The sequence below is a fragment of the Crinia signifera genome, chromosome 4 (genome assembly GCF_055691185.1).
Source record: "Crinia signifera chromosome 4, ASM5569118v1, whole genome shotgun sequence".
NCBI lineage: Eukaryota > Metazoa > Chordata > Amphibia > Anura > Myobatrachidae > Crinia > Crinia signifera.
Genome location: NC_139220.1, coordinates 144,056,620 through 144,081,314, shown reverse-complemented (window position 1 = coordinate 144,081,314; position 24,695 = coordinate 144,056,620). Strand labels below are relative to the sequence as shown.

Here is a 24,695-nt window from a genome sequence, read left to right as displayed (position 1 = left end):
ACATTTAGTCGCGTAATGTCAGTGTGAACCAGCCTGTCGCGTAAATTGCGACCTCTTTTAAATGTTGCTAATGGGCGTTTAGATTTAAACACAGGTAAATCAGGATCATGTTTGACCATAGGCCACAGGGCCTTAGAAGCATATTGTAATATAGGGCTAGCAACTGAATACGTGCTGGTCCAAGGCAGTACATTCCCAGAATCAGGGTTCCTGGGTTTCAACAAGTCAGAGCGCGGGATAGACATCACCTGTAATTTTTGCTGGCTCAAAATAACAGGATCATAACCTCTGATGATAAATTTGTTAATGAGATGATCTTATCTGTCTGACAACAATGCTGGATCACTGATTAACCTAGCTACCCTCATCATCTGGGAGCGGGGCAATCCCCGATTTAGGGCAGGGGGGTGATGGCTCGATGCTAACAAAAAGGTATTTTTACCTACATCCTTGTAATAAGCATCAGTTACAATTTTATTGTCAACCAGAGTTACTGTTACAACTAGAAATTGAGCACAGCTCTCACTACAAGAAAAAGTGAACTTGATCGCTGATTCACTAGAGTTCACCTCAGAAATCAGTGACTCAAACAGCTCCTGTCCACCCGTCCACAGGACAAAAATGTCATCTATGTAACAGGTGTACAGGAGCAGGTGCTTGTTCACCTCAGGTTTATGCAAAAACATACAGTCTTCTTCACAGAACATATAGATCTTAGCATACGAGGGTGCCACCGCCGACCCCATGGCACACCCTCGTAGCTGGAGGTAGTAACTACCATCGAACAGGAAGAAGTTCCTTTCCAGGGTCAATTGCAACAGCCTGAGGAATAGCTGGTGGTCAAAAACCGCAGTGTCCGACTGTATATTCAGGAATATCTGTACCGCCTCCAAACCCCCAGCATGGGGTATGGACGTATACAGGCTAGATACGTCTAGGCAACACATCAGGGTGCCAGGTGGGACCACAGGAATGTCCAATAGAAGTTTCAAGAAGCTTGTAGTGTCCTTTAAGAACGATGGCTTGGAGCAAAGTAGTGGTTGTAGAATATAATCGACCAGCTGTGACACAGGCTGGTAGAGGGAATTTCTGGCAGCGATATTTGGACGGCCCGGTTGGTTCCTGGCGTCCTTGTGTAATTTAGGTAACGTGTATAACACAGGAACCACCGGAGCCGCCGTCAATATCCGATCACGAACTTTAGTTGGTAATAAGCCCTCAGATACTGCAATTGAAAGTATAGAAGAGCGTTCTTTCTGGTATTTTTGAGTAGGGTTACCCGGGAGCTTCAGGTATACAGCAGGATCTGCTAATTGATTGTAGATTTCATTGCGATAATCTTCGATATTTTGTATCACAATGGCCCCGCCTTTGTCGGCGGGCCTAATTGTGATGTCCTCATAACTGCAGAGCTGCTTGAGGGCCAAAGATTCATCTACAGACAGATTCTTGGTCACCTTGCCCGGGGCTGCCCCACAAACCGAGTGCCTTTATTTCTTGGAGTCGTTATATATGTGTGTGTGTGTATGTATATATATATATATATAGCAGCAGTACGGCCCGGCACTCTCCCTCGTGTAACAACTGCCCCGGTGCCCTTCCAAGGAATGGGATATGGAGAGAATAAGGCTGGCACTCGGAGGTCTTCAAAATGTGCTGTATTGTTCAGTGAGAAATAACCAACGTTTCGGGGATGCCCCTTTGTCAAGAGTTCTCACTTACACCATGACAAAGGGGCTGCGTCCCCGAAACATTGGTTATTTCTCACTGAACAATACAACACCTTTTGAAGACCTCAGGGAGAGAGAGAGAAAGATATAGGGTGCGCTTAGTACAGTCCACCACCTTATTATACAATTCAAGGGTAGACCAAAAAAATAAAAACAAGGATTTCATGATCCGATTCTTCCAAGATATAATGATATCATTATATCTTGGATGAATTGGATCATGGAATCCTTGTCTGATTACATGTTTTTAATTGTTTGATCTACCCTTGAATTGTATAATAAGGTGGTGGACTGTACTAAGCGCACCCTATATCTTTTTCTCTATCTATTTCTTCCTCCACTAACAGGGGGGATTTATAGAATGCTGCTACAACCTTTGGGCCAGAGCCCGTCATCAGGACAAGCACCTGATGAAGGGCAAGAAAGAAAAGTTTTGGCTAAGTCCTGCGCTGCGAGCGGGTTGACCTTACTAATCCGTTATAATTTAATCAAATAAAGCACAGACCATTACACCCCGTTAACTGCTGCTGTTCTGTGGGGGGTAGCTCGGTTCCCCAAGTTGATTAACAGAAAAAGAACAGAATAGAACTGCGCAATAAAGGGGAAAATAGTACATGCAATTATTTATGTACCAATATAAAAAAAAAACATATAAAACATACACAGAAAATTAAAACACAATTTAAAAAAGAAAGAAATAATTACATATAGGGGGGTTATATAAAAGATTATTGCACAACCGGTCGTATCAAATTCATATTTAGGTTTAAAACCAAGTAGATTTTGCTTCCCTTTAATTGGTCGCGATCATATTAGTATGTTAGTATTGGTTTAGAATGCTGGTTAAGTAACAGTCTTTGTTTGGTGGATTAGTGGAATTAAACTGTTCAGGTTTTAATGTCTGGCCAGACAATATTGTATTTGGGGTACCTTACAGCTGCCACCTGTAATTCCTCCGGTCTCCCAGTGGATGGTGCTGAATCACCTTTCTTGGTCCAACTATATCTGGAGTCACCTTTGGGCTGGTGGCCTGATGGTAAGCCTGTATGGTATCCCCTGTGGCTGGCAGCTCTCCCAGCAGCTCATGTGGTCCTGATTTCCAAACCTTTTCCGTCAAGAGTCTCAGGATGACAACGCTGTAGGTGCAGAGGTGTAATAAATAAGCATAACCGGATGAAGGGCTCTGGCCCGAAACACTGTTGACGATAGACAGTAAAAGATTTTCTACACTTTCTAAGAACCTGGAGTGACACTGTTTTATTCATGTATATCCATATACCGGAGTCACTCTCCGGATCAGTTGGGCACCCAGGCCAAGGCAACCTAGCGGAGCAGGTGACAGTCAGAAGTGCCGGACCCCACAGGAAATATATATATTTGGTACTTGTGTAGTTTCATGGCGCCGTGCGTCTGAGTCCCCTTGCGGGGCTCGCTTCGCTCGCCCACGCTGCGGGCTCAGTGGCTCGCTACGCTCGCAACGCTATTCAAAATCAACTCCATGCCAACATATTTAAGGCATGGAGTTAAGTTACTTTTTTGGACATATTTCGTGGCGAGCATACACCCGGAAGTAGCACCGTGAAACTACACAAGTACCATAGATATATATATATATATATATATATATATATATATATATATATACACACAACAATGAGGCCGGCACTCAGGTCTGAAAGTGGATGCCAGTAGCTTGCTCCGGTGCCCTCTTTCAAAAAGGGTGTCCTTGAGTAGTATAAAGCAACAAATAAGTGGCACTCGGAGGCTTGTTCAAAAGGTGAAATAACAGGAATATTTATTCCTAGTGCAGGGAAAACGTTTCGGAGCACGGAGGCCCCGTCGTCAGTTCAGGTAATGCATTACCTGAACTGACGACGGGGCCTCCGTGCTCCGAAACGTTTTCCCTGCACTAGGAATAAATATTCCTGTTATTTCACCTTTTGAACAAGCCTCCGAGTGCCACTTATTTGTTACTTTATATATATATAGAGAGAGAGAGAGATATTTATATATAGATACTGTATATATAGATATATATATATATAGTTTATGAATTGATCAATGCATTTACGCCTGCAGCCCCCTTCACGGGACCCCACTTTTGTGCAGGTCCTAACACTATTGCAATATTTTAACATACAAGAACAAGTACATTTTACAAAGTACTATACAGTTTTTCCATTGCAATTGTGACATTTAAAAAAACAAGGCTTTTGAACTGGTGGCAAACCCAATTCACGTAAATACTTAGTACCTAGCTCTTCTTCTTTAAAATACAAAACAAACTTAAAGACTAATAAGCATAGAGGATGAATTATAAATTAAACAATAAAAATGTTGGCAGGTTAACATAACATCTGTGGTATCATCTCTGTTGCCTAAATTACAGTAAGGCAATCAAGTAAAATTAACTGGATATGTACTTATAATAGCTATTTTAAAATGATATATGGATATATGTAAAACTACGGAGGAGACAATGTGTTACTGCAACAAAGATTAAATTGTAACTGCTAGATTTCATTTCTATTTCCATTTTGCTTGCATTGTTTATTGCTACTACTAGTAAGTGATTTGTACAAATTGTTTCCTAACCATCTGTATTGGAAATGTTCTACTTACTTGGGAATTGTTTGGCAGGTGAGTTGTTTGTGTTTTACTTAAAAATTATCAGTTCTTTAGTTTTTGTTTTGAACATAAGAAATACCTCCCAAATTTTTAATTGTGGAGCCTTGCATTTAGCATACAGACTGTAACTGTGTTTAATGCCTGTTGGACTGGATCCATATTCATTTGGTGAAATTATCACTTTTTGTAAATGTATGTGTATGTTTCATTTATTTGTATATTTTCAGTTATTAAGAAGGTAACTATTTAAGTTAATATATTGCTCTGTAACGATCAACCGGTTTTCAAATGATTGCTCCTTGTATTCTTACATTAGCTTATAGTATACAGTTGTTGACTGCAGTATACAGTAGTGCTCTGCATTTCATTTATTTGGTACAATTATTTAAAAAAAAACTAAATTGTCTATTAAACCTTTAGGGCAGGATGTACTAAATGGGGTAAATGTGAGAACTACAGTTTTCAAACGTTTCCCATATATCAACAAAATAGACGGCGCAAATTGGACACACTCAATACCTAATTGGTTAAAAAATACATTTTTTGTTTATTATAACAATATTTTCACGTTATTAAGAACTTTCACCGGCCGGTGGGACCAAATACAATAAAAAAGAAAAATGTTAGGTACTTGTGAGTTATCTGGGCGTCCGATTTTTTGATTGTATGCCTTAAGTTAAGGCATACAATCAGATGCGATGCGATGCGATATCGCATCGCATCGCATCGCATGCGACCATCGGATGCGATGACCCGATTTTTCCATAGGAATCAATGTTAAAATGGACTGAGTCCATTTTAACATGGAATTCAATGGGAAAAAGGGGTCCTTTTCATACCCCTACTATCCAAGTGGGCATGGAGTTGGATATAAACCTGTGGCGAGCGTAGCGAGCCACCGAGCCCGAAGCGTGGTGAGCGAAGCGAGCCCCGCGAGGGGACGGTATTCCGTGTCCCCTCGCGGGGCTCGCTACGCTCGCCACGCTTCGGGCTCGGTGGCTCGCTACGCTCGCCACAGGTTTATATCCAACTCCATGCCCACTTGGATAGTAGGGGTATGAAAAGGACCCCTTTTTCCCATTGAATTCCATGTTAAAATGGACTCAGTCCATTTTAACATTGATTCCTATGGAAAAATCGGGTCATCGCATCGCATCGCATCCGATGGTCGCATGCGATGCGATGCGATGTCCCGATCCGACCCGATTTATAAATCGGACGCCCGGATAACTCACAAGTACCAAATGTTAATATTAAAGTGGCAGTTACACAAGATAAACACTCTAAGAAATAATTAAATCACATTTGTTAGTAGCTCTCTCAACTTGGTTAGGCATGCATAGGGTTAATTGCTTGGTTTTTAAGCAGAAATAGGTTAGTGTCAGTTTTTTGTCAAATAGATGTTGATTGACAATCCTTAGTACTGTGCTAACTGCACAGAAACTGCTTATCAGCAACTTTGCTGTTAGTCATTCAGCCATGCATATATGCTCTTATAAATGGCAAAGTTAATGACTTTTTTGGTTTTAAGAAGGGTTGAGTATCCCTTCTAGACCGCAGCAAGGACATATATTAAATTGGTGTTTCCTGCTCTTGGTTTATAGTCCTTTTGGTTGTTTCCCATATATACTAAGCCCCTCAATCCCGACCTTAGCTAATGTAAGTTATGGCGGGTGTTACCCAATACAAGACTTTTGGCTTCTTTATACATTGTGCCCAGAGAGGGATCCAATCCTATCCCTCCCTGCACCCCACTTCTAATGAGACTACAAGGGTTGATATCCGGAAGTGCAGTGATCAGAGGACAGCTTTTATTTTGTGATTTGTGTTACCAATAACCTCTGTAAGTACCTAGGCAATTAGTATACTGTAGATATACTGTACTACATCTCGGAAACAATGCTTAGTACATCCCAGCTTTTGTCTTAATTGTGGCTATATATATATACTCTTGGGTGTGGATCATTAGGACGACCACAGGAAGGTTGACCTCTGAAGGTCGACACATGAAAAAGTTAACATGGCTTTAGGTCGACATGGTCATTATGTTGACACGCACATTAGGTCGACATTGGGAGGGTCAACAGTCAAAAGGTTGACGTGGGTTTTTTCACACATGTCGACATAGACTCCGTATCGGTGCACCGTGTTCCCTTGCATGGCTCACTGCACTTGCCATGCTTCGGGCACGGTGCCTCACCACGCTCGGCACACTATTCTATTCTCCCTTCACGCCCTAGTACAGTGGTTTCCAACCCTGGTCCTCAAGTACCCCCAACAGTGCATGTTTTGCAGGTCTCCACACAGAATCACCAGTGCTATAATTAGCTCCACCTGTGGATCTTTTCAAATGTGTCTGAATAATGAGTGCACTTGCCGGGTGACCTGGAAAACGTGCACTGTTGGGGGTACTTGAGGACCAGGGTTGGGAACCACTGCCCTAGTGGATGGTAGGGCATGATGTGAAAAACCCCATGTTGACCTTTTGACTGTCAACCTTCCCAATGTCGACCTAGTGCTTGTGTCAACCTAATGACCCTCTTGACCTAAAGCCATGTTGACCTTTTTAATGAGTCAATCTAATGCATGTCGACATTTTGTATGTTGACCTAGAGACCGTAGACAGAGTATGTTGCATAGAAAAGCTAGGCACATGCTTACAGCTGCACTGTCCATGGATGTGTGATGCAAATAGCACAATGCAGATTTTTTTAAGGGTTCTGTTTTCACTATTTTGTTGGTTTTTAAACTACCTTTACTCAGTAGAAAGTAATGTCAGGGCTGTTGTGTTGACATGAACAAGCAAAATCTGTAGAGCTGCAGTGAGCATCATCCTTGATCTTTAGGTAGAATTTGAATTTAACCCCAAATGTACAGTACATAGAAATCATTATGATCGGAATTATAGAAATGCATATTAATAAATGCTAGTAATAAGGGCTAATTTCTAATACCTGACCAACTAACATGTTTACATTTGACTTTACTAGCAAACTCTTCCACTAATATAGCTCACAAAATGTTATTTAGCTGGATTTACATCTAAATGCCAGCATCCAGTCGCATGCGCTTATTTGTTGGTCGGTAGACACAGGCTGATTGACTGCCATTATCAAGCTATCCAATTATAGGCCATTTTTAAAAGCCAAGCAATGTGGGCGTGGCTACGGCGGCAAGCGGGTGAGACGCGTTGTGCTGGAGCTCCCCGGCCAGTTCTCCTTATAACCATCCTGTGCCTGAGTGACGCTGGGTTTTCCCGCACCCCGCTACCCCTGAAACTGCGGTACTCTTACTGCAGCCGCCCCGACTCCTATTGTGCAGCGCTGACTGTCCATTGGGCTGGGCAGACCGAGGAGAGGACTGCGGCCTGTCTCCCGCGCTGCCTCGCGGACTTCCCTGTGTGCGCGCCTCCCGCTGCTGGACTCTTATACAGAGGTACTGCCTGTCACCCGTCCGGCGCCGCCTGTCTGCTCGGCGGTGGTGACCTCGTCCAGCGGGGGCTGTGTGGCTGCTGAGAGCCATGTCCTGGGGTGAGCCCTGTGTTCCGGCGGCCATCTTGGTAACAGAGCACTCTCATACAGTGAATAGGGGGAGCCATATACGAGTGCTGACAGTCTCACCTCACACAGACTTACTACATCAGTGGGAAGGGGCCCTTGCTGCATACTTTGCTGGCCCTTGCTGCATACTTACATAGGACTTGGTCCTACAATATATTGCCTGCTATAGAGTGGCTATAAGGCACACTGTCCTACACACTAAACCCTGTACCCTGCGCAGCCCACGGCTCTGGGAGCGTCTCAGCTGGCGAGCCGGCCTACGCTGTCTAACTATGGTGAAACAAAACCATCACAACACCCCTGCTGCAAAGCTGGCCAAATATGCAAGGGGTCAGGAGGCGTAGGGCCCACCGGCATCACAGGTGGACGCTGTCTTAAACCCTGAGGAGCCAACCTTGAAACCCCCCCTAATGATGCTTCACCAGCACCCCCATCCCTTCAACAAATATTGGATGCCATTACTGGTACTGAGAAACGATTATCAGATAAAATTGAGAAGGTACAGTGTGACCTGTCCCTGCTGAGGCAGGATGTGCAGCGCATCAGGAAGCGTGTGGGTGAGGTGGAGACGCAGGTCTCTACGGTGGAAGATGCAGTTGATCCTCTGAAGACCACAGTTTCTATTAACAAGAGAGAGAGAAGTATGTCCTGGTGTGGTGCACCTATACAGATTCAAACGAATAAAAATTAACTTTTATTGATGTCTTTTTAATATGGCGAAATATAAAAACACACATACACAACATATACGCAAAATGTGTTTAAAAAACGGCGGCTCTCTGACTTCACACCAACATTGACTGTGGGTAAGTATAGGTGTTGCCACAGGTATTTGGCCGACACTTATATTAATAACATGTGAATACAATATCTGGGTGTCTAATTGGCTCAATTCCCCTATATGTAGGTGCATGCACACTGTCGCCTGCGGGATGGTTTTATATGTTATGGCACCTGCATGGTGGGGGCCACAATTCAATAAAGTTTCTTTTAACTCGTGTAGTGGTGACTGACTGAGTGTCCCCTGAGACACTGCTAGAAGGGTGGAAGGAAGACTCTCAAAGTGAAAAGGTGAACACAGATATCGACCAGCTTGCATGAGAAAGAACTGAACAATAAGTAATGAACATGGGTTACTGCAACCTCTGTTTATGGGCTAGAATTGCACTAAGAGGATAACCACAATGTTGATATCTTTTGTTCATAGGTAGACGCTAATTGACACTCTTGACGATCAGTGCCGCAAATTAGGATTTACAGGATTCTATGTAAAAAGTCAACACAAATGTCGATCCTTGCTATAGGAGCATGTGTGAAAAATTTCCCTTTGAGTGGGCTGGAATAGCACTCAATAAGAGGAAATTGCAGCTCCAGAGTGTGTCACACATGAGATTTTTATACAGGTTCTGTTGAAAAGGTCAACACAAATGTCGACTGGTCACTGAAAGAGCATGGGCCAGAGTTACATATTATAACTTATAGTAAGCAGGGGTTTACACCTAATGGAGAGTAACAATGGTGTACAACTCTGTAAGATGGTGATTTACAACTGGTCTGTTTTAGTGTATAATACGAGAGAGAGTCACTCCATCATGTCGATTATTTGTGTCGACATTGGCATGATTTATATGGGCATTATAAATTTGCCCTTTTGCATTTAAATAGTAGCAGTGTGTTCAAAACCTCCTGAGTGGTGGTACATACAGTCAGTATATCACAGTAAGTAGGGGGCTGCCAGGTAAATGAGCCGCTAATAAGTGCTGAGTGATAATAGACCTGTAGTCCTGATAAAGGTGTATAATGAACCTTTTCGGACAAAGTCCAGAGTGTGGGCAATTGCGCTGAATATAGTGTAACAGCGTGCCCCCTCTGTGTTGCACGTTAAAGAGAGCGGCTAGTGCGAGACGTGCCTATCTGATAAGCCGTGGGCGTTTAGGAGCCCGCTCCAGCTTAAGGCAAGAAGGTATACTATGGCGTGCCCCCAATGAGTTTGAAGAGAGGTGGTCACAGTGTGTCACTTATCGTGCCTGCCGCACAGCGATCAAGCGATGCACACTACAAGTAAGGGGATCCTGTGGGTAAAATACACAATACAAAAAACATCCTAGTCAAGGTGTGAGTCAGAGAGCGTCACCGCTAGCCGGCGTACGCTTCGCATTTAGCTTTTTCAAGGCCAACCCGAAAGGCCTTTCTGAGGTGTTTAAGTACCCTTCCCTCTGATGGGCGTCAGTATAATCATCATGAGTGATAGGTAAGTAGCCAGTAGTTTAATCGCTCTGTGTGTGGAGCAGCCTATGGCTGTTTAGTGGGCATCCCTCATTTTGATGTATGCATAGGGATTCCTACTTACTGTGTCCAATGAAAACGTCACTTCAGGGGGGTGTGCGCGGCTAGTGGGAATCCTCCTCTAGTTGTGTGCCGCCCCCTGGACGCCTCATTGGTACATTAACTGTTACGTATGAGGCTATCACTGTTATTTCTATTTAACAGCCGCATCCGTATTGATTGTAAGCATTAGCATCGAGGCATAATAATCAGTATTATGCTGGGTGCAGAACGGTCATGTTTTCCCTAATATCGTTATGCTACATGTTATCCACATCGTCACATGTCCTGACGAGTGGCGTCATACAGTAATATCCTCATGCGCACGGGAAAAATCTCTGTAGTTATTACTGACATGGAGATGCCGTTCTTGATCCAGTCATAGAGGAGAGGGATAACATGAGAGAGAGAGCGATAAGTAAGTATCCATGTCAAAGATCAGATTACCGGTACAGTTTGAAGTGATGACAAAGGTGGGATATCATTTCTTGATTCACTAGCAATGTGCAGTGATCTTAAGATTTGTGACAAGGGCATGGTTGGTAAGTGTCCTTATCCATGGCCAGAATGCTGATGCGGGTTTGTGTCATTTCCTAATTTTCTGGTGATCTGCCGTATCGTGATTTTTCTGATAGTATAGATAATATCCCATGGCCCTAAGAATATGTCTCCATATTGGTACAGATGGCATCATGTCATTTCATGGGTGTTGATAGGGCCAGATGGAGGATGGAGCAGACTCATATGATCTCCTGAAGATTCTGAAGGTAGCCTAATAACATGGATAATTCGTATAGTATCCGTTACAAAGTTCTACATATGACCACTTTTGGTAATTTTGTAAAGAATTTCGTTATAGATGAAACAGTGTAGCTATGCCACACTGAACAGTGAAATACACCGTGAATGAGAGAGAGACTGTGTCTCTATGTGATAAATGAAGGTGTGTGATGTGAGATAGGGGCATCTAATAAAAAGATGAAAGTGAGTGACATTTCAATTAGTGAGTCTGCGTGCACTGAATAGTGCATCTTCAATGTTAAATAAGCTGGGGGTGCCAGGTTTTCATGGGACCAAGTGAATCTCTCACAGTGAATCCCTCACAGAATGTCTTTGAGAGAATAAAGGAGGAATCAAAACAATTATAGTGGATACCATCCGTGATGTCATACTACAAAAAGGAGGTTAAAACAAGTGAATAGAATGAGTGTGAAAAAACTGAAAAAACTTAGTGAAAAATAGGTGCAAAAATAAATAGAAATAAAAATAAAGATAAAAATAAATTTAAAATAAAATAAAATATATAATGAGAATATAATATCAAGTGGTTTTAATGGATAATATTTAAAGTGCATACTTAGGTGTGCAACTTGGCAGGTACAGTTAAGTGGGTATTGGCTTGTCGACCACCATGATTTGATACTATGGTGTCGGCAACTTCACAGATAGGCTGTATATTTGTTCTCCTCATTGAGTCCGTGTGGAAACATGGCATCTAACAGAAAGATGAGTCTGGTTTCCTGTCTTAACAGTTCCCTGTCGAGATCACCTCTTCTGATTCCCAGATTGACTTTCAGCATTCCATAAGCTCTCAACCCCGAGGGGTCTAGTGAGTGATATCGATGAAAGTGACGGGCTACTGGAGTTAGGGTCTTCATGGCTTTTTTATCCTTGGAGGCATTTTTAATGCTGTTGACATGTTCAAGTATACGTTTTTTGAGAGGCCTGATGGTCTTGCCTATATATATTTTGTTACATGGACATTGCAGGTGGTACACCACTCCTGCCGTGTCACAGGTGATGTTATCCTTGATTTTCCATGTATGTTGGAATTTGTCCTGGTAGGAATCTTGTGTAACCATATATATACAGGCTTTACAGGTGCCACATTTGCGTGAGCCAGTTCTCGTCCTATCTGGTCCCTTGGTTTTGTCCAAATGACTGTGGACTAGTATGTCACGTAAGTTCTTACTTCTCCGCCAACTAATTTCAATTTTGTTACCTAAGATCGGAGACAGGTCAGGATCTGTCTTGAGGATATCCAGATGTTGATTAAGTATCCTTTGAATATCACGCCATTCCTGGCAGTAAGTTCCTATGAACCTGACCTTCTGATCTTCTTTGTTGTTTTTTTTGGAGGGAACCAGTAGGGATTCTCTTTGGATCTTTTTGGTGTTATTGTAGGCCGCTTTAATGGCTCGGTTGCTGTAGCCTCTTTCTCTAAGGCGACCACTCAGTTCATCTGCTCTTTTGATGAATGTGTTCTCATGTGAGCAATTTCGTTTAGTACGTAAAAATTCTCCTTTTGGAAGCCCCCTAATAACAGGAGGAAAGTGGGCACTCTCACAGTGTAACAGGGAGTTTGTGGCAGTCTTTTTTCTGAACATATCTGAGGAGATGGTCCCATCTTCCTCTATATTCAGACGCAGATCCAAGTAATTGACCCCTTGCTGACTCATTTCGTAGGTAAGGCGGAGGTTAAATTCATTGGTGTTAAGGATGTTAATGAAGGTGACAAATGTGTCCGCATCCCCCTCCCAGATGATTAATAAATCGTCTATATATCGTAACCACAAAAGTATGTGGTTCGTATATAGATCGTTCTGCTCATGAAACACAACCTCTCGTTCCCACCACCCCAGGTACAGGTTCGCGTATGTCGGAGCACATGTACTCCCCATAGCGGTCCCCCGTACCTGGAGGTAGAAGGCCTCATTACATACAAAGTAATTTCGTTCGAGGACGAATCGCAGCAATTGAATGATAATATCATGTAGGTCATTTTCTCGATCCATGCTGAGAAAATACCGCGCTGCATGGATGCCTTGTCGATGAGGTATACTCGTATAGAGGCTTTCCACGTCACAGGTGATCAGCCAAGAATTATCATTAAGAACCACATCTTGTATCTTTTTAAGAACATCCATAGTGTCCCTGACATAGGAGGGCAGAGTGACTACGTGTTGTCGCAGGTGGAAATCGACAAATTCACTTGCCTTTTCTGTCAAACCTCCTATGCCAGAGACAATCGGCCTGCCTGGTGGAGTCTGTTCATGTTTGTGGACTTTGGGGAGTAAGTACATAGTGGGGATGCGGACATTTTTGACCAGCAAGAATTCATACTGGTTTTTGGTGATGACCCCATTCTTGAAGGCTGTGTCTAACATGGTGGAATATGATCTAAGGAAATCGTCAGTGGGGTTGAATGTTAACCTCTTGTAACACGTAACGTCCCCCAGTTGTCTCTCCAATTCTCCAATATACAGGTCCCTGGACCACAAAACCACATTCCCCCCTTTATCAGAGGGTTTGATAATGGTATCACTCCAGCTTTTGATTTCTTGTATTGCCTTTTGTTCATCTCGGCTAAGATTTTTGGTGAAATGATAGGGGCGTTTTTCTCTCTGTAACTGGTCCAGACTGGACCACAGTTTCTACCCTGACGCAGCAGGTCGCAAGTATACAGAATATACTTATGGACATGGAGGGACGTTTGAGGAGAAATAATGTCAGATTTGTCGGCCTGCCGGAAAGGGAGGAGGGCCTGGCACCAGAATCATTCCTGGAGACCTGGCTTATCGAGATGTATGGTAGGGAGTCCTTCACTCCCCAGTTTGCGGTTGAGAGGGCCCACAGGATTCCCACCCGCCCACTTCCTCCAGGGGCTCCTCCTAGAACATTTATAGCCAAATTTCTACACTACAAGGATCGTGACTCGGTTCTGAGGCTGAACCGCACCAAGGGACCTCTGATTAGGAACGGTGTTACCATCTCTGCTTTCCCTGATTTCGCCATGGAGGTACAGAACTAGAGGGCTTCATTTGTTCCTGTTAAGCGCAGGCTGCGCGACTTGAATCTTCCCTACTCCATGCTCTTCCTGGCCCGGCTGCGGGTGGTGGCAGAGGGCGAGACGAAATTCTTCAGCAATCCTCGTGAAGTGGCGGCCTGGCTCGATAGGTTTGCAACTGGTCCTCGACAGCTGGCTCCGGCCTGATCCTTTATCATAGCCTGGTGATGGACATGGTTTGTGTCTTTCTGGACATGTTGCAGTATCCCTGAACATTCCTCAGAATCTACCTGGATGCCTGCTTGAAACCAACGCTGTCCGGCCAACGTGACTATAACTATTACTGTGATATAACTGTTATGCTTTTTTTTTTCCTCCTTTGCTATATGAGGGGTGGGGGGAAATGTTATTAATATACAATTTATTTCTTTAAATATGTGTCACTCTAGGCGAGCTACGGGCCTGCTGCTTGGCCGGGGGGCCCTGATGCTTGCATTGGTAGTTATTAATTGATTGCCTTCACGGTTAGCTAGATATTTCTAGACCTTTTCAGTCTTAGTGGTTACTAGGTTAGGGATATAAGTATGCCACAGTTCGGGGAGGTATACAGGGAGGGGGTGTATTGTGTTGGGATTGTTTTCTCTGTTAACTTATTTCTTCTTTCTTTCTCTGCTTCTTTGTCATGCAACATGTATTAGTTCACTACGCCTGGATAAGGAGGGTATGGCGTTTGATGATGCCATAGTGATGGTGTGTGCGGTTCTGGGTGGTGGCTATGTAGGTAGTGACTGTATTCGATTCTCACACTCTATAACCCAATATGACGCAGCTTAATGTTCTAACCTGGAACGTCCGGGGTATAAACGATAGAGTTAAACGCTCCCTAGTTCTCAAAATGGTCCGGCAATATGGCTCGGACATTACCTGCCTGCTGGAGACCCACCTGGAGGGAAATAGATTACTGTCCCTACGTAGGCCCTGGGTAGGATGGACATATCACGCTTCTCACACTACTCACTCTAGGGGGGTCTCTGTACTAATTAATAAATCAGTACAATTTGTATTGCTCAGTGTTAAGACGAACCCACTGGGCAGATACGTTTTCCTAAACTGCAGGTTGTACTCACAGCCCTTCTTTATATTGGCGGTGTATGTCCCTCCCCCCTTCAATTATGATGTTTTAAAACAAGCGGCTACCTATGTGGCCCAATCCCCTGATACACCAGTTATATGCCTCGGGGACTTCAACAAATTAATGAACCATGGTCTGGATTGTGGTGGCCCCCTGGCTCCGTCCCTCTAGATGACCGCTCCTCGGGTTTTGCAAATTATGTGGAGTCGATAGGTCTGCGAGATGCCTGGCGACAGAGGTACCCAGCTGTCACTCAATTCTCCTGCTTCTCTAAGACTCTCCACTCCATCTCGCGTATATATCTGGCCCTGGTTTCCCCCTTGATATTACCTAGACTCCGGACTGTCTGTTACAAGTCGAGGGGTGTCTCAGACCATTCTCCTTTATTACTAACGGTTGAGATGGAATGCCAGAGGGGACAGTCCTTTTGGAAACTACACCCCTCCTGGTTGCTGCAATTTGGGGAATCCTCGGGTCTCCAGACTCTATGGGAAGGATACTTTGGTGTTAATATTGGTATGGCCTCCACTCCGGTGGTATGGGACGCATTCAAAGCATATTTGAGGGGCACTCTCATATCTAGAATTGCTTCCATCAAACGTACACATAGAGAGAAGGGTGTGGAGCTGGAGGAAGAGTGTAGGCACACGGAGATTTTGCACCTGGGGAATGGCTCGGAAGAGTCTAGAGTGAGGTGGGAGCTGGCACAGAGTGCCTGGGTTTCCCACTTAGAGGAGCGTAATGCTCGCAGCTTATTATTTAAGTCTCACAGACTATACATGAATGCAGATAAGTCAGGCAGTCTCCTAGCTCATTTGGTGCATTCAGATCGCCTAACCAATTCTATTGCACAGATATATGGTACTGATGGAGTGCTGAGGACATCTACTGGGGAAATAGCTGAGGTGTTTCTGAATTTCTATCAGGATCAATATTGCTCAAGAATGAGCTGCTCGCAGGGAGAACTATTTGACTATTTAGACCACATTGACCTACCTGTGTTGTCCGAGGAGGCCAGGTCCTCTCTTGAAACCCCTATCACGGTTGTTGAGATAGAGACTGCAGTTAAGTCCTTTCCCGGAGGGAAGGCTCCGGGCGTGGATGGGGTCCCGGTGGAGCTATACAGGTCGCACTTGGACTTGTTTGCCCCTCAGTAATTGAGCCTATTCAACGGCCTTTTTGATGTTAATGCAATGCCGGACTCAATGTCAGAGGCCATTATAGTAGTTATACCCAAGCCTGGTAAAAACCCTGACTACCCCGACTCGTACAGACCTATCTCACTGATCACCACCGACACCAAGATTTTGGCAAAGATCCTGGCTATTTGGCTGAATGGGGTGATACGGTCCATTATTCATACGGACCAAACTGGTTTTATGCCAGGTATGTCTACCAGCACAAATTTAAGGCGGCTCTATACACATATCCAGGCAACACACATGGAGGAGTCGTACTCTGCCATTGTGTCGTTTGACGCCAACAAGGCCTTCGACTCTGTCGAGTGTCCATTTCTGTGGCAGATAATGCGACGCATGGGCTTCGGCCCACAATACCTAAAATGGGTACGGTTGTTGTACCTTCGCCCAATGGCCAGGATCTCTGTCAATAATCATATCTCACCCCCCTTTGCTTTGGGGAGGGGTACCAGGCAGGGGTGTCCTCTCTCCCCTGGTCTCTTTGCTGTGGCTATCGAACCGCTTGCCTGTATTCTCAGAAATCATCAGGATATAGTTGGACTCCAGCTGGGACAGAGGACAGATAAAGTGGCACTCTATGCTGATGATTTACTCCTGTTCCTAAAAGACTATAGGCTGTCTGTGACGATTGCTTTACAGCTGATGGAGGAATTTGGCGGATTCTCTGGTCTCACCGTAACGTGGTCCAAATCATCCATAATGCCCTTGCGTGGTCCCCCACCCTTGAATACAGGCGCCCCTCTCCCACTTAGTTGGGTGTCCCAATTTAAATACCTGGGGATAATTATTACTAATGATAGCCGAGACTTTACAGCCACTATTGTCTGTTATCAAAGATAAAACATTGGTGTGGACTAAATTGCCCCTAAATGTCATAGGTAGGGTCAACCTGATAAAAATGATCTTACAGCCCAAGATTTTATATGTCTTACTTCAGTCTCCGGTGTACGTGCCGGTTTCGGTACTTGTTTCCTAGAACGGCCACAACGATTTAGATCGTTGTGGTCGTAAGATAAAAAATCGGATCGATCGCATCGCATGCGATTTGGTCGCATGCGATGCGACCGATCCGACCGACCGATTTTTCACCCGATTTATTTTTTTTTTTCACATGATTATTTTCAATTGCCCCCCCAAATGTTACTAAGTGGGCTAGACCCCACGATAGACGTCAACCCGAAGCGTGGCGAGCGCAGCGAGCCCGCGAGGGGCGGCGGTGCGCGTCCTCCGACCTTTTCATTCCCCTACTATCCACTAGGGCGTGGAGTGAGAATAGAATAGTGTGGCGAGCGCAGCGAGCCACCGAGCCCGAAGCGTGGCGAGCGCACGCGTATAACTTCACAGGTATACGCGTCCCCTCGCGGGGCTCGCTGCGCTCGCCACGCTTCGGGCTCGGTGGCTCGCTGCGCTCGCCACACTATTCTATTCTCACTCCACGCCCTAGTGGATAGTAGGGGAATGAAAAGGTCGGAGGACGCGCACCGCCGCCCCTCGCGGGCTCGCTGCGCTCGCCACGCTTCGGGTTGACGTCTATCGTGGGGTCATGGCGGGCACATAAAAAATGTGAAATGGGTCATATTGGCCCATTTCACCTTTTTTATCATTTTTCCCTATGTGAGATGGACTTAATCAAGCCCATCTCATCTTGTGCCATTATAATGGCACAAGACCGACCGATTTCAATGTTAAAAGATTTTTTAACATTGAAGTCTATGGAAAAATCGGGTCAATCGGTCGGTCGCATCGCGGCCGATTTTAATTGGTCGCGACCGACCGATTGACCCGATTTCTGTCAATCAAATGGAAAAAATTGTAAAAAATCGGCCACATCGTGAGGATCGTGTCCCTTAATTAAGAGCCACGATCACTCACGATTGTGGCCGTTCTAGGAAACAAGTACCCCGGTTTCTTTCTTTAGGCATTTGAACAGCCTGCTCTCTACATTGATATGGGTGAACAAGCGTCCCAGAATTACCGTCAGTACCCTCACTAGACCAAGGACGGATGGGGGTCTGGCTCTGCCTCAGTTTAGGCTGTACTACTATGCTAGCCAATTCTCACATCTTAGGCTCTGGCTGCAGGACATTGACCAGTCTTCAATTCCGGCTACATTCCTACATCAAATTTGCCCCACTATCTCACCCTTACAACTGCTTTTGGGTGGTAGGATCCCTGAGGGTGCTCCCCCATTAGTGATTCAGGCCATTAGGATTTGGCAGGAGGCCCAATCCTTGATGGGATACACGGCCATAGATCCTGAGGCTCCCCTCTGGCATTCCATCAAACTATCCAAGCTCGCCTGTTTATCGTGCAGGAGACTGTGGTTGTCTGAGGGGGTGGTGACGATTGGGCAGCTATATGAGGCAAATATACAGTACTAAAATCTTTTCAGCAGCTGAAGGAGGAGTATGGCTTATCTCAGATCTATTTTTTCAGGTATCTACAGTTGCGTCATGCTCTAAATACACAGTTTAATAACAGTCCCCCTGTACTGTTATCCTCTCCAGCAAAAAACATTTCTGACTAATCTGGGGCAGGTTAAAACCGTATCCTTAGCTTACTCGTTTATGCTATCCTTTCTACACAAGGATTCACTACCCTCCCTGAAAACCAAGTGGGAGGCAGATGTGGGTAGTTTTGAAGAGGAAGAATGGGAGGAGGCACTGGCATTACCATGACACGCCACGGTTTCCGCAAGATTACAGCAGGTCCAGTTTATTTATTTTACATAAAACATACTTAACACCATGTACTCTGGTTAGATTCGGTGGCCGGGCCTCCTCGGACTGCCCAAAATGTAATTTCTCACAGGGGAACCTATGGCACCTCCTTTGGGACTGCCCCCTGGTTAGTTCTTTTTGGGTTGCTGTCAAATCAACGATTATATCCACTGGGATCTCCGAGCAGGCTTTAACGCCTAAATTGTGCATCCTGGGAAGCAAAGAAAATACCCCTCTGACTAATGTAGAAGGTCAAAATGTGATCAACTTATGCTCCCTAGCCAAAGTCGTAATAGCCAGGCATTGGATGGCTACCTCGGGGCCTACACTGGTAGAGTGGAGGGCTCTAGTTAACACCACCGTGCAACATGAAAGATATGTCTATATGTCTCATGGTACCTTGCCTAAATTTGAAAAAAATTGGAATAGGTGGTTGGAGTCTCCGCATTCCTCACACTCTTGATACTACAGGGTTGAGTGCTGATACCACGATATACCAATAAGCACTGTTTAAATTTATGACGTGACGAGAATGTATTACCCTATATGGGATGGAATTATTGCTATACTCATTCAATGCATGACAAACGTTCTTTCTCTTTTTCTTTCTCTTTCTTTTTCTTATGTACTTTAATTTATAGCTAAAAAATTTGATATACTGTTACTCAATCAGAACAGAGCAGGGACACCATATCCTTCTATTAACCAGTATTTTTATTGTATTTTACATGAATATACATTACAACAGCATTTTATGTTAACAATATGTGCACTCCAGCATGTAAGGCTGGATATCATTTGACATCTATGTATGTACATAATTCGAATTATGCTCTGCTTTGTATTTATAATTTGTTGAATAAAAATACTTTATTTAAAAAAAAAAGCCAAGCAATGTCCTATTTTTGGGCAACAATACGTGGTATAAGTTGGCATTCAGTTCAACTGCTATTAATGTATAGTTACAAGGAAGATATCTATTTAGGAGAAAAAGCAATACATTTCATTTAGCATCATAACAATAAGATTGCAATTCAATACATTTGATTTGACATTAACTTTAAAGAGAGAGAGACGTGGTGTATCCTCCAAACAATATTTTATGGCCTTTGCAGACTTGTAAGGCTAAGCATAAAGAAATTGTATTAATTTGATTGAATCAGCTTGTTCAAATTCCCGTCAGCTCTGCATATTTCTAATACCTACAGAAATTGGATCCAAAGTCAAGGACATTTAAAATGATATGCTCTGTCAGCAACAATAGAATGAGCTTAAACTTGGCATTAAATATGTAGTCTTCAGTGTTCTAGCTATGGAGGTGTGTGTTCTAATTCAGTGTTATAGCTATGGAGGTGTGTGTTCTAATTCAGTGTTTGAGCTATGGAGGTGTGTGTTCTAATTCAGTGTTCTAGCCATGGAGGTGTGTGTTCTAATTCAGTGTTGTAGATATGGAGGTGTGTGTTCTAATTCAGGGTTCTAGCTATGGAGGTGTGTGTTCTAATTCAGGGTTCTAGCTATGGAGGTGCGTGTTCTAATTCAGTGTTCTAGCCATGGAGGTGTGTGTTCTAATTCAGTGTTCTAGCTATGGAGGTGCGTGTTCTAATTCAGTGTTATAGCTATGGAGGTGTGTGTTATAATTCAGTGTTCTAGCTATGGAGGTGTGTGTTATAATTCAGTGTTCGAGCTATAGAGGTGTGTGTTCTAATTCAGTGTTCTAGCCATGGAGCTGTGTGTTCCAGTTCAGTGTTCTAGCTATGGAGGTGCGTGTTCTAATTCAGTGTTCTAGCTATGGAGGTGTGTGTTCTAATTCAGTGTACGAGCTATGGAGGTGTGTGTTCTAATTCAGTGTTCTAGCTATGGAGGGGCGTGTTCTAGTTCAGTGTTCTAGCTATGGAGGGGCGTGTTCTAGTTCAGTGTTCTAGCTATGGAGGGGCGTGTTCTAATTCAGTGTTATAGCTATGGAGGTGCGTGTTCTAATTCAGTGTTATAGCTATGGAGGTGCGTGTTCTAATTCAGTGTTATAGCTATGGAGGTGCGTGTTCTAATTCAGTGTTATAGCTATGGAGGTGTGTGTTCTAATTCAGAGTTCTAGCTATGGAGGTGTGTGTTCTAATTAAGGGTTCTAGCTATGGAGGTGTGACTTGGGAACAAATACTAGATTTTATAATCAATTTTAGCATTTTTATTAATCATTCGACATTAATGGATTTTCCATTTTCAAAGGAATTTAGCGGACATGTACATACCTGTATAAAGTGCATATGCTTGTTTTCTCCTCACTGTGTTCTAGCCCTGTTTTTATATTAGACACCAAGGGATATATTTCCCAATTGTAAGGTTTTTTTCCCCAGATTCACAACCTGTTTCTAATCCACTTATATAATAAAAACAAATCCACTAGAACTCAAATGGAAATACTGACGCACAAGAGAACATCAGCTAACCATCAATGTTTTTTTTTTTTTTTTAATCTAGAAGAATAAAAACACTGGATATACAGTACAATGCATTGGCTTTACAAACTGGCCAAAGTCATTGCAGTAGGAATGAATGTGAAAACACAGGGTTGCCACCCTGAGCTGTGCGGGGTGTCTGTGGATCAAATGATGCGAATTGTCATTTAGCCCCGCCCCCACTACAGTGCAGTTCATGAAATAACTGCTTGATGGGGTGGAGCTAAAATGATTCATTCGCTCTGGCCACACCCCCAAGTACAGCACCCCTCCTGTGACTCCCCCCCCCCCCCTCCCCTTTGCACTCCTGGCAACGGCCCTGCCTCCTTGCCTTATGGAAAGTTGGCAAATATGGGTAAACACTAAGGTTATATTGCACAGTTCAAGTAGAACCCAGCTCATGATATACAGATGGAGCCGCTTTCATTAAAGCCACTCCTGGCGCACCATGCACCATTCGCCATCCTGCGCCGCCCTGTCCACCAGAAAGAGGGACGCACAAGATGTTTGTGCACCCCATTCTTGGCAGTGGGTCCCACAAGTGCGTGAGACGCTCGCGGGTCCCCATCTGCCGGCTACGCCTCCGCCAGCGGTAGAGATATGATGCACAGTTGGGAGCAATAAGAGCGACTCCATCTGTACAGCTACTGTAGCTAACAGATGGAACTTAGCAACACAGTTGAGTGTTAAAGGTGCATTATTCTATCCCAGATCCTTTAATATTAAATCAGGGTCGCCCATTATACAAATGGCGACCAGGGTTTAACCCTTCTTATAACCCGAGTCCAACTGCCAGGTTGGTCAATCCAAGGTATAAGGTTTGGTGCTTTTACACCACACCTCAACCTGGCAGCAACCCAGCTTATAACCTGGGTTTGAGGAGTGATATGAAAAGGGTATTTAGTAGCCTGTCATATCCTCAGGCAACAGGCTAAAGATGTATTTATTTATTTAAGATATATTTTTTGCTTGATTATCATGTACACTGACATTTAATCTATTTATGTGCTTTATGAGTAGAATCAGATTTTCATTTCTGTTCCTCTATCCATCAAATTATTACAATAAAAAATCTTGTAAGACATTGTTGAAATCTAGGTTTTTCTATATAAATGCCTTTATAGATTATATGTGATTAACTCAGATACACAGTATTCAGTTGCCCTTTTTAAATCTGCTCATAATAATGTCTTCTAGGTCGGTTTTGTTCAGCCTCACCTCTGTGGTGGTTGTAATCATTACTACTGACTGGATAAGCTGGGACAAGCTGAATCGTGGATTTTTGCCCAGTGATGAGGTCTCAAGAGCTTTTTTGGCTGCATTTATTTTGGTGTTTGACCTTCTTATCGTTATGCAGGTATGTTTCGTTGTTTAATAAAAGGCACAGCCTCAAAAGACACCTTGACAAGCAATAAAACCACCAAGGGAATATGTCTGTAATGCTTGAGGTACAGTACATTTTCCTAGAAGAATTAAGAATCATTGCCTAAATAAAATATATATAATTTTCTGCACTGACAAACCCCAGTTATTGTTGGGCACAAATGCAAAATACAAATTGTTAAAAATGTTTTTTGCATAAAAAAAAATAATATTATAATATAATCATATGGTGGAGGGATTTCACATGATCTTTATATGTGTTATGTTAATTTACCGTATAACTTTCATTCCAGTTGTTTACTTCTGTATTTAGAGGAATAATTACAAATATTAGTTTTACCAATTTGAACTTTGGAAATCGCTCATTAATAAAACCGCTGCTGATCTCACTATTCATCATGGCCAGTAGATTACACACAGTTACGTTTTAATGAACCTATCTTCTTTATGAATAATCATTTGAGCCTTCCTCCTTCAAACCGGTATGCACATTGTATGTAATGAGCTTGTATTGAAGAGAGTTTTAGTCACTTAATGGAAACAACAGTATGCAATTTGTGTATCTCCACTTTTAGTAAGTACTGTATGCATTTTGGCAAGAAATCCAGCCAATTACTAGAAATAGATCCTGATACTATTGATTATATCTGTTTTGAAAAAAACAAACTGGTTTATCTGCAGCCAAGATTGGATACTGAAAGTGGCCCTGGGGAAAAAAATCTAAAAATGGGCCTCATGTAGGTGGAATCAAAGGAACTGGAGACAATACTATAGAGGGCATCCACATGACTACCAAACAGTAAAAAAAGCATCCTAGTAATCACTATAGGGTATCCACAAGCCCAGCATAAAAGAAAAGCAAAATTGCAATGACTGTCATGTTATTCAGAAAGAATACAGTGCAGAAATAATCCCAGTGACTGCGATACATCACATATCAGTGGCCCTCATAAAATACAAAGAGCCTAATTTTGGTTTAATAGGTCCCTAGCGTATACCACCCATATAATGTACAGTATGCATGTATCTCTTTACATTTTTATTATTTTTAACAGTTTCTTATATAGCGCACACATGTTCCGCAGCGCTTTACAGAGAGAATTTGAACATTCTCCGCACTGCCCAATATGTACAATTAAATGCAAATGAATAACTTCAGTGAGCCAAAGTATGCGCTATGCTTTTAAATGATGTTACAATTTGTGGTGTTTAGAAACAATATGCCTTTGAGGTTTATAGCAAATAACACTGCGAGATTTCGGAACATGACTTATGCTGGCAGCATTGTAACACTAAACATTACTGGGAGATTTAATCATGTAATTGCTTATCAGATTTGGGACACCCCAAATAATCTGCACAAATTCCTAAGATTCCAGATAGTGTTTATTTTGTTGGAACTTGTGTTTTCATGCATATAGCTGGGGATGCAATATGCAGGTGTAATAGTTGTCTTTACTCCAGCTTGTTTCAGTTTAGTCCAGCAGCAAGCGATGATACTGGATGTGGGATTCTTTTCTTCGTGTTTCACTTTAAAACCAATCACTTTTATTTGAATTTCAGGTTCGATAATGTGCTCTTGTGTTTGACCAGGGCATTGCATGCACCAATTTACCTCATGTCCATTAACCTTTGCCATCTGCCAGAGTATGCCAAGCACTGCAGTAAAGGGAGAGGAGGAGATTGTTGTGCTCTGTCAGTCTCTAATGGGGCATATACACAGTGCGATATGAACTACCAATATGGACTGTATAGTTATACATATCACACTGTGTGTA

The 24,695-nt window shown here is 43.2% G+C and overlaps 1 protein-coding gene across 1 annotated transcript in view; it reads left to right on the top strand.

The window, feature by feature from the left end:
• TMEM117 (transmembrane protein 117) overlaps positions 1–24,695 on the top strand; it is a 336,233-nt gene that overhangs the window by 290,410 nt on the left and 21,128 nt on the right. The window contains exon 6 of the mRNA XM_083182660.1: positions 22,732–22,891. Coding sequence (XP_083038786.1) covers positions 22,732–22,891 — 160 coding nt within the window. The remainder of the gene's footprint in view (positions 1–22,731; positions 22,892–24,695) is intronic.